Source organism: Corvus brachyrhynchos, unplaced genomic scaffold, assembly GCF_000691975.1.
Source record: "Corvus brachyrhynchos isolate BGI_N302 unplaced genomic scaffold, ASM69197v1 scaffold46, whole genome shotgun sequence".
Classification (NCBI taxonomy): domain Eukaryota; kingdom Metazoa; phylum Chordata; class Aves; order Passeriformes; family Corvidae; genus Corvus; species Corvus brachyrhynchos.
Genome location: NW_008238838.1, coordinates 6,603,841 through 6,615,052, shown reverse-complemented (window position 1 = coordinate 6,615,052; position 11,212 = coordinate 6,603,841). Strand labels below are relative to the sequence as shown.

General features: G+C 51.7%; 1 protein-coding gene across 1 annotated transcript in view; it reads right to left on the bottom strand.

The window, feature by feature from the left end:
• Positions 1 to 11,212, bottom strand: part of ZBTB16 (zinc finger and BTB domain containing 16) — a 53,621-nt gene that overhangs the window by 12,792 nt on the left and 29,617 nt on the right. The window contains exon 3 of the mRNA XM_008636947.2: positions 5,919 to 6,005. Within this exon, the coding sequence (XP_008635169.1) occupies positions 5,919 to 6,005 (87 nt within the window). The remainder of the gene's footprint in view (positions 1 to 5,918; positions 6,006 to 11,212) is intronic.

Sequence of the window (11,212 nt, the reverse complement as noted above, 5' to 3'; positions counted from 1 at the left end):
GAGGCACAAAGCTGGGACTCGCAGCATCTGCTTATTATTCCTGCACCCCCATCACTAAAAAAAGAGAAAAGATGAAAAGGCCCCCTCGGGAAAGCTGGGGAGACGTGGAGCGGCACCGAGCTCAGCCTGGCCCCCAGTTGTTGGGGGTTTTTGTACAGCGGGGAGACGCGAATCCTGGGGGACAAAAGTAACTGCTAAGGTAAGTTAAACCTTGTCGAGATGAACTTTCCTGCTACTTTTAATTAAAAGTTCTTTGGAATTAAAAAGGACACTATTCAGGAAAGGCTGAAAAAAAAAATTCATTGACACCAGCCCGCCCCCCTCCCCTTTTTCCCAAGGAAAAGAAAAAGCTGTTTTTGTGTGTCTGCTCACCCAGCCCGCACTGTACAAAAGGAAGCGGATTTGCAGCAAGACACATGAGATGACCCCCTGACCCTGAGCCGCTGAAAAGTCCTCAATGGCATAAATACCAGATAATCAATCACATACCAGGAGGGCCGGTCCCCCTGCCCTCGCCCCCGCCGCCGGGTTTATGAGAGATGCACTGTAAACGGACACCGGCTCCCGCCGGGGGGCCCCCCTTCCTCCCCGCGCGCGCCCGGGCCCCCCGGCCCGCCTCTGAGACCGTGTTTCATCCCTCTTTTATGAAGCCCAGCATGGAAATGCTGAGCATCCTCAAGCTTGCCATAGCTGATCCCTCGTGCTCCAGAGCAAAGGGGGACAGAGACTTCTCTTTGTGCTCTGGAGAGATGGCCAAGCATCCTCCGTGCCACCACAGGCCAGCACGTGGTCAGCACTGAGTTGGGCATGCAGAAACCAGGGAGAAACCAGCCCCATTTACAGAAGGCTTTGCTTTCTGGGGGGCTGGCTTTGTGAAGCCTTTGTGGGTTCTAGCAGTGACTACCGTGTCATGCTGTGCTCCCTTATGGGGCTCTGACCAGCACCCTGACTGCCAGCAGAGGAAGGCTGCTGAGTCCCTCTGGTGCTCCAGGGCAACAATGGATGCTAAAACTTTCAAGAGAGGGAAGGGAAAAAACTTGCTGTGATACCGCACTGGTTCAGTTAAATGGGTGCTGAGCATCCTCAAGCTTGCCATAGCTGATCCCTCGTGCTCCAGAGCAAAGGGGGACAGAGACTTCTCTTTGTGCTCTGGAGAGATGGCCAAGCATCCTCCGTGCCACCACAGGCCAGCACGTGGTCAGCACTGAGTTGGGCATGCAGAAACCAGGGAGAAACCAGCCCCATTTACAGAAGGCTTTGCTTTCTGGGGGGCTGGCTTTGTGAAGCCTTTGTGGGTTCTAGCAGTGACTACCGTGTCATGCTGTGCTCCCTTATGGGGCTCTGACCAGCACCCTGACTGCCAGCAGAGGAAGGCTGCTGAGTCCCTCTGGTGCTCCAGGGCAACAATGGATGCTAAAACTTTCCAAGGAGGGAAGGGAAAAAAACTTGCTGTGATACCGCACTGGTTCAGTTAAATGGGGAGCCACTTGGCAACTAAATTTGATAATGCTTTTGTCCACGGGTCAGAGGTTAAATATGTTCACACTAATCCCCTTCATCTAGAATTAAGGGACAAGAAAGATTTCTCCGTAGCTTAGCGAGAGGGCTTTTCTCATTGCAGTTTAAATAGTATTTGCACAGGAAAATTAAAGGCGGACCATTGGCCCTGATGCCATCGTGGCTGCATGGCTCTGCCACACTCCCATCTCCTTGCTTGTTTTGGTGAATCCACCAGCTTGCATGACGACTGGCCTCATCACATTTCCCCACGTGTGCACCAAGGAGCACAGGGAATTCTTGCTGCCATTTGCTGTCAAGGTGGCAGAAGCAACTGTGGTTTGGGAGGCAGGGAGATTCCCGGCTCCAGGAATGCGCGCCAGGACTCAGATTTCAAGCGCTGTCACAGGACATTACTGTCAGACAAAGGGGCTCTGTGCTGTGCCCCTAGGACCCACTTCCCCCAGACCCTCTGTGAGCTGGGGCCGGCACCTGAGCATCCAAAATCCACTCTTGCACCCAAAGAAGCATCAACTGTCCATCACAGCACAGCATTGCCGGCACTCCCTCCTGCCGTGGGACTGTGGAGCCGAGGCGAGCACGGGAGGGATAATTACCTCTAAGCGTACTTAATACTACAGTGCATTATCTCTAGCTATGGAGAAAAGCATGATCTGGAGGTATTTCCCCCCAAAGCCTCATTGGGCTGCTCTCAGAAAACCCTCCTGATTCCTGTGAAATGGTAATAGGAAGTCACAGGCAGCCCAGAAAGACGTCAGGTTGGTTTTGGTAAGGAAGTGTGCCAACTGCTTGTGCTGGCTGCTTGTGCCAGGCATTGCTCTGATCAAGCTGTGGAAGAGAATGCAGCAGGACAAGCCACAAACAGCGTCTCCCAAATCTGCTGTTGGGGACATTGCAGATGGCTGATGGTGGCCAGCGGCACCACTGACACACCCCCCAGCCACTGGCAGAGTCATACCAGCATCCTAGCGGAGTGCTGGCCTGACCATTACTTGCAGTGCCACACTGAGTGTGAGGCAAACAGAATTTGTGTTCCAGTGTGATTTATAGCTCACATCACCAAACTCACGTGTTACGTTCCACTTGCTCAAAATTTGTCATTTCCACACTAGAAGAAGCAGTGTGCCATACATCTGCAGCATCACTGTCAGGTTTTGGGCTGCAACCATTTTGAGGCAGAGAAAGCAAAGCAAATGTGAGGAGATTAACACGACTATGTAATAAATTGGACTCAATGTACATTTGCCAAGAACAGGGGCGGTGTGTGCCTGTGTGACAGCGCAGCTCCGGCGCAATGCCCCCTCCACCTCCTCCAGGCTCCCACGCATCCCTTGGCAAACCCAAGCCAGTAACGGGGTTGCTGGGATGCTCGTCCATGGAAAAACACCGAGAGCTCTGGCATATAGCACAAAAATAATTTAAAAATTTTAAAAATCCCTGTGTGGTTGTTGAGCAACACTTGCCACGGGACCCAGTGTGGGGGCATCCTGCCACCTCTGCTCCCGGGTTCCTGCTCTCACACGCCAGATCTTTCTCCCTTTGTACCTCCGTTTATACTGCACAACTGTTTTGAATCTCTAAAATAATGTGACAAGTTAATGATGGCACAATTATCTAAATGTTTAACAGACATGTTATCTAAGTGAATCGGATTGAGATTCCATCCCGCTGACAATAAACATCAATGGGAGAGCAGAAAGTGATAGGCAAATTATCGCCAACCCTGCAATTTCAATGCTATTAAATTTGGAGGAATAACAGCCCTGAGGCCTGTAAACTCTGAATAAAATAGACCCTTGTGTTTGGCCAACTATTAAATCAAAACGCTACCAACATCCCAGCAAAAGAAAAAAATGGGGGGGAAGAAAAGGGGGAAAGATATAGAGCTTTTCAATTTTCAGTTACATGTTGGTTTCATTAACTCTTTTCTGCTACTGGTGTCTCAGGGCAGAGGATAAGAGGGGTATGAGGGATGCGAGGATGGTATGTAGGAAGTGAATGCTCCCAGGGGATGTGGGCAAGGGAGAGTGAAGGATTCTGCACATCCTTGGCAGCACGGCCAGGGGCACGCCAACCCCACAAATCAAAAAGCCAACTACTTGCCAAAGCAAACTTGCTCTGTATTAGGTGTCGATCATGCCCACGTGAAATTGGGTCAGGAGTAAATCTGTGCTGTCCCGCTGACTGACACCGGCTGCCGTGCGCTAACTGCCTTGGCACACGGGAGGAAACTCGAGACGAGTCACCTCTGATATTTATAAACGTTGGCACGAGCCCAAAACCTGTTAGCACGAACACCGCCCGTGTGCACATCCCGACTGCCAGCGGTGCTGCCTGGGGGTACTCAGGCTGCCATCTCAATGCATTCTGGTTTTCCCTCTACATTTGAGGAGAAGGGTGAGGAATTTTCCATGCTCTCCCCCCCAGCACCAAGCTTGTGCTGCTGGCAGATGAGCCAAAACAGTTGCTGCTTTTCCTATTGCGACGGGACGGGGGCCAAGGACAGCACACACCCGGAGAGGGCGTCTCGGCCCCGTGTCGACGGGGCTGCAAGCAGTACTGCCAGCACTGTGCTTACAAGCAGGAACTATTTTTTTGTATTTATTCTTGTTTTTTGCCTTGCCTCAGGAAGTGGGGTGTTAGTTTTCTGCTGTAGAGATGAGAAGTGCTTGGTGCAGCACATGTACAACAGCCTGGCTCTGTGTTACTGTCATTTGAAGCAGCAGGGAGGGCAGTGGGAAAAGAAATAACATAAAGGGGGTCCTGGGTGCTGACAGTCCACTTGAGAAATAGTGCCATATGCTGAAAGGAAACCCCAAGAACTGTTCATCTCCTGCACAAAGCTCTTGTGGAGAGGTCCCATGTCTCCCCTGAACACTGTTTTTGAGTAATGTGGGTGGATTTGGTCAACCTCTACCAGACACCCTACTCAGCTTTTGATGCCATCCCTGAAGGCTTCTACCTGCCCCTGTACCAAAAGGGGTTATGCATTTCTTTTACCTGGAAAGCTGGAAGGACTTTTGCCAGCCAAACTGCAGCTAAGGGCAAAGGGAGGATGCCCAAAACAAACACATTCTGGGAGATGCTGTTATTTGGGAAGGGGTTTAATCATAGCAATGCAGGGGAGGGATGCTTTCCATGCCAGCAGAGGAGAGGAAGCAATTCATTTTGGTTGCCCTGGCCACCCAGCCCCTCTCTGCTATGCTTACAGCTGGAGGTGGTGATGACAAGCTCCCCTTGGGTCACCATGTCCCACCGCTCTGGTTGCCCATTGCCCTTTGAGCTTTGGCACAGTCCAGCCCCAAGGATTCACCAGCCAAAGGGGGTTTAATCCCTACAGGAGTGTCAGGGTTGTGAGCCAAACTGCTCTGTATCTGCAGGATGGTTTTGGTGCAGGCATCATTGAGCTCCATGGCTGGGCTCCCACTGGTCACCCCAGGACGCTCAAGGGGTCTGGGAAACAGAAGGAAAGGGGGAACTAGCTGCTATTTGCTTGGCCACTTTGAACCCCCTGCCTGGGCTTGGGTCGTTCAGCCCTGTGCAGCCAGTCCCTCGTGCTGGCTGCCCCTTCACAGCCCTTCTCCTCAGCTTACAGCATACAGCATTTCCAAACAGACCTGGAATGGCAAAACCCAGCTTACAGCTGTATGGCTATGGACAGGGAGGGCAAGTACTTTAGGATTTATGGACTGGTGCTTGGCCAGCAGAGCTCCATGACCGTGTGATAGCCAGAGCCATTCCTGCCCGGTGACACAGCACTTTGCATCGATCCTTGCATCCCCAGCGTGAAGCTGGCCAGGTTCTCTGTGCCAGCCCTGAGCACAAACTCACTGCCAGTGGCATTTATCAGGGTTTTCAGCACTGAAAGACGAACCTGTGCTTGGTTAAACTGCTCCTGATATAGCACAGAAGGAGCAGGCGCTCTGTCCTGCTCCAGTCTAGATTTGGAGGGTGAAGGGCTCCACCTGGGACTGCCCAGCTGTGAATTCCCCCAAGCAAACCTTTCCCAGGCATGGCAGCCTTTGCAAGAGGCTTAAAGAGATCTTCATGCTCCTGATGGTGGCACCACTGAAGGACTGGGAAGTGCCAGAGAAGAAACATGGCAGAAACTAGCTTCTGGGAGGTGTTTGGACAGGGACAAGCTTTGCTTGCAAAGGGGACAAAGACCTCATGTTTATTCTGCTGTTGTTTCCCATGTTAATGCTGAGCAATGGTGTAACAGGACTGCACCAACTGGTGCCTAAACCTGTGCTTTAGTCTAAGAGGAACTGGGGCTGCCTGGGCAGCCCAGATGCAGGAACCGCAGAGGGTCCAGCTCTCTGTTGGGCAAAGGGTGACAAAGGCAGCCCAAAAGTTAAATCCTGTGCCTAAGCGAAGGGTGGAAAGGGAGTGCCACGTACCAGTGTGCGTCTGCCGGTGCGTCTCCAGGGCGTCTTCCTTCGAGAACTGGGCACCACACTGATCGCAGACCAGGGCTTTGGCACCCGCTGGGGAGAGAAAAGAGAGAGGAGGGTTATTCAAGGGACAGAAAGATCCACACCTGAACGTGCACATGGACACTGCTGCTGCCATTAACACTGCAGGACCAGAGCCATGGAGGGGTTTCATGTTTAATGTCCCCTGTGCAGCCAGCAAAAGCAGTGCCTCATTCAGCCCTGTGCTCCCGTTCCTTGCACATCACAGCACAATACAGAGCTGCTTGCCAGGAAAAGATTATTATTATTTTTTAAATCATTAAACATCAGTGCATTTCATTAGCACTGTAACTTATCCAATTGCAATTGGTTTCCTGTCCCTTCCCATCGTGGCTGCTGCTGCCGGTACCCAAAGATGCACCTGATCAGGGATGTGGCTGGAATGGGGCAACTGAGTGAGAAGCTCAGAGGCATCTTTGACTATTGGAAAGAGACATGGGATTGGGGGCAATTCTTAGAAAATTACTATCAGCATGTGCTGCTGGTCTGGGTGAGGAAAAACCGAGGATACCCAGCAGCAGACACGTAACTTCCAGATGAAACCAGATTAATGACACACCATATCCAACAGCATTGCGGGACAAAGCCACGGCCCCATTTCAAGGTTTGATTCATCCGTTGTGAGGAGCTGAATGTGACAGAGCAGCATTCAAGGTGGGGGCACTGCCCCGCAGAATGCTGTGCTGCCCATTTTCGGGGTCCACACTGCCTCTCCCCCCTCCTTCCTACCCCACTGAGCCCTCTGTCCCATAGTCAAGGTGGGATTTGAGGAAGGGTGGGCAGAGAAGGCGATAGGGAGAGAGGTATCACGAGATGCATTGAAAAGAGAATTCCTTTGCCTTTAAATTGTCTCGGTAACGGCTGGCTCGCAGGCAGAAATATTTGGCAGCGGCGAAATTAAAAGTGATAAATTTTCTCGCCAAGAGCTGATCGATAATAGAGGTCTCATCTGTTAATCAATATGACAGTCTGCCTGTTTACTGTGCATATGCTGTTCGTCGCCGCCCTCGCTGCGATGTCAAGTTTGCATTCAAAACAACCCGAGTGCACCTGGGCTGTTAGCTGCTCCAAAGGGGCGAACACACCCCAACTCTGGGGGGCTCCAGGGTGGCTCCCTCGCACCTGCCACCGGCCAGGGGACCCCGCGCCCGGGACTCCATCAGGGATGTGGGGCATCCCTGAGATGCGGGTACTGCCAGAGGTCCCCCCTCCAGGCACAGCAGGGAGAAGAGTGTGTCCACGAAGGTGCCAGGATGGGGAGAAGCTGCCAGGGCGGCGAGGGGCCGGATCGATAGGGCAGCAGCGCGGGCTGCCCTCCGCTCGGCACACGGTGCGGGCAACGCGCAGCCGGCAGTTGCCAAGGCAATGGCTCTCCATCGCCACTCAAAGCTCTGCCGGCCCCACCGCAGCAAAGTGTGATCCATGAGGATATGGCAACCCATGATCTGTGAGGATGCAACAACTGTGGCAGCAACAGGTTCTCCCCAGGCAGGGCGGCTGCTGGTGTGTTGCCCCCTCCCTGCGGCTGTGCACCGGCAATAGTGGGCATTCTGTGCTTGGAGGGGCTCGCTGCATCCGCAGGCTGAGACACAGCAGGGTCCTGCTAAACACGGGGTTTGCTTTTACTTCCCCCATTTCCACGTGGGATTAGTGGGGAGGAGAGATGTGCCAGTGCCCTCCACAAGCTGTGGCCAGAGGGGCCGCAGAGACGCAGGGAGGCACAGCCAAGCGAGGCAAAGGCAGCCAGCATCTGGCTGGGGGGCGGGCGGAGGGGGGGGAGGAAAAATTCCTGGCGAGGCGAAAATAAACAGGGTGAACGCAGGGAGGAGCTGGGCGCACTGGCTTACATAAGGAAGCACAGTGTGTACCAAAACAGCGGACCCAAAAAAAGCCGGAGCTGTCAGAACAATGAGTACAGACGCGGGGCATTTACAGCAGGCGCTGCCGTACAGTTTTATTTTCAGTACATGTGTTCTCCAGGGGGGGGGATTTTTTTTTTTTTTTTTTTTTTTTTTTTTTTTTTTTTTTTCTCATCAGCAAAACAAAAACTGAAACGGAGCCAGAATTCCTGTAATGTACACACGCCGGCGGGGAGGGGGAGGAGGAGGAGGGCGGCGATTGAATATGTAAATAGTTCAAGGTTAATTTTACTATGTGAGTCACCGGGAAAATGTCATCCAACATCTGAGCTTATTATAACAGGGCTCTGAAAAAAAACCACCATGGCTTGCTGTTTGTTATGAAAGGGAGCAGGACACGTTGGAAAGCGGAGCTCATGGCAGGGCTCTCTTCTCCCCCCCTGCCTTTCTCCCTGCTTTAAACAGAAACCATCAGCCTCTCTGAACACACACGCAGGTTTGGGCAGGGTATATTTAGCCAGTGCCTCGTATTGCCTACAATATATAGATATCTCCAGATGATCTTATCGATGGGATGGGACAGGACGCCGCGTGCTGCCAAGTATCAGCCGTGTTTCAGCGTGAGCCTTGCTGTTGGCACCAACCCCCCTGCCGTACATTTATATCTGCACAAGCAAATTTATAACCCCCACCTAATAAAGGTCCCTGGTGCAAACGGGTGAGGAGCCGCTGCTTGTTCCATCCTGCACGATCTGCGTAGTCATTGCTGCCCCATCTGCCTCCAAGTAAGGTTGCAACTGCCCAGGTCTGCAGTGTCCCCAGCAAAGCCACAAGGAGGGGCAGAACTCAGGTTGGACTTCATGATCTTGGAGGTCTTTTCAAACCTTAATGGTTCTATGATTCTAATTTCCCCTCCAATAAATGTGAGGGAACAGGCTGCAGGGGTGTACAGTGGCTCTTGGGAGCAGGATGCCCCATGGATCATGACACAGGCAGGGGCTGCAGCTCCCTCCCAACCAGCCAGGCTTAGCTCGGTGGGTTGGATGACAGAGACCATCTTGTTTCAGCCACCTTTATCCCAACAGATCCCCCCAATGTCCATCACTTAATTACTTTATTGGGGAGGAGAAACTTCCGTGGGGCTATGGAAGAGGCGCTCTGAACTCCAGCTCAGGAAAAAAGAAGGAATAAAAGAAAAAGAGGGGCTGCCAGCATCCTCTGGAGGAGGAGGAAGATGGCTAAGGGAGGAGGAAGATGGGAAATTGGTGAGGAGAGTGGTGGGGGAGGATCCAGCCTTCCCTGCTGCTGTTTCGGCACAATGGCCCCATCAGTAGAATGTGACATCCCCTCCCTCAGTAGAAAGGATTAATAAAAATTTGGGATTATATATTATTAACAGGCTGTAATTGGTGAGAAGATAGAGATGGGGGGGGGAAATATGGATTAAAAAAAATTGGCAAGAAAATTTATGCGCTGCCGTTGCTTTACTACCTAATTAATTCAGTAATTTCAAAAACAATTTTATTTATGTTCCGTTTACCACATCAGAAGTGCAAAGAAAAAAATCACCAAACCACAGTGATGCTAAAATAATACCTCAAGGCATCTATTTTTAATCAGTCAAAAAAAAAGGGAAAAAAAGAGAAGAACCAGCCAGGCTTCTATACAATCTCTGCTGGGCAGACCACCAACTCGGGGAGCGCAGCAGCCGAGCCCTCTGCGAGTGCCTTCCTGGCTGCCGAAAACAGAGCTTGTCAAAAAAAAAAAACAAATCCATAATGGCCTGAGGCTCCTCTCCAATCTATTTTCTGCTCAGCTGGTTTTAAATGAAGTTATTATGAGTCATTAAAACACCAGAAAGCCTGTGGAAGTCAGCCAATTACAATTTTAAATTTAGCCTGTTCTCTACCCCATTCTCTTGTTTTCTTCTTTTGCCCATATCAAGCCCCTTTGGGGTTTTTATTATTGCTATTATTATTATTATTACTACTATTATTATTACTATTATTATTTCCCTTCTCCCCTGTTTCACCCAAGTGGAAGAGACAAGTCTAGCAATCCTGTGCTAAAAAAATACTGTGGAGAAACCCGAGAAGGGTCGAAAAAAGACGGAGCTGCAGAGCAGGCCTGGAGAGTCAGCTTCAGCTCCTGCTTCCCAAAGTGCCATGGGAAGGCAATAATAATATAAGAAAGAGCGAGGTGTGGGCATTACAGAGTGAGGAGGGACCTTGAGTTGGAGTGCCGGAGACTTATCTGAGAAGGATGCTGTGGCAACATCTCAAGGGCTGCCCTGGAGAGCTCTGGGAAAGCACCTGGAGTGATGGAGCAGGGGCTTGGGGATGGGTGAGGTGGTGGCCAGTGGCAACACCATCACCCAACCTTGGCCAGGCAGTGCCACCAACTCCTGCACCACACAGGGACTGGTGGAGCAGGGGGTATTTTAATTTAAAAAATAATAATTAAAATGCAGATTTTTAACTTGCGATCCTAAACCGGCAGGTTTTTACATAACCCCCTTTCCTGCTGCCCCTGCCAGTCGCAACCTTTTTTTAGCATCCTCTCCACAGGGAAAAAAAGACAAACCCCATCCCTGGCAGCCCCGCGCGGCGAGCGAGCACGGCGCGTACTGCACAGCCCATAAAACTCCAAACAGCCTCCAGACACTCCTGCAATCGTCCTCCATCAAAACACTTTGTCTTGCATACAGAAATGCGGCGGGGCGCCGCGCGGAATACCAAATCAGCCCGTGACGGTGCGGGGAGGCGGCTCCTTGGCAACCGGGGGGGCTTCGCCACCGCCGCCGCTCGACAGGAAACAAAATCTGTCAAGCCTGTTGGGCAAATGATAAACATTAGCAGTATTAAAAACAACACAAAAGCTGCGTAAATGGCTGGCGAGCGCACGGGCAGGGGTGGGCAGGGATGGGGGGGGTCCTGCCCCATTTGCCCCCCAGCCCAAGTGAGGGGGGTCTCCAGCACCACAACCTTGGGGGAAGTTAGGGAAGTTTCGCCCCTCCAGCAGAAATCGAGTGGGTGGCGATGGCCACGGACATTGTGAGGGAGCAAGACGGAGGGATGGCCGTCGGATGCTTTGGGCATGTGCGAGGGGTCCTGGCACGCTGCCTTCAATAATGTCAATAATGTCAATAATGTCAATAACAAGGGGTGGCCAAACCAAGGGAGCGGTGAGAGACAGTGAGTGAAAAATAAACATATTTCATCAGGTGAGGGTGGGGAGAAGCAAGAAGCTGGCTTCAAGCCATGGCCAGGTCCAGGAACTCGGCCAAAACAGGAGCTAAAAAGCAAACCATATTTTTCTGGTCTCAGCTCAGGCTCTTGAGGCAGAGAGGATTGGGGGGGG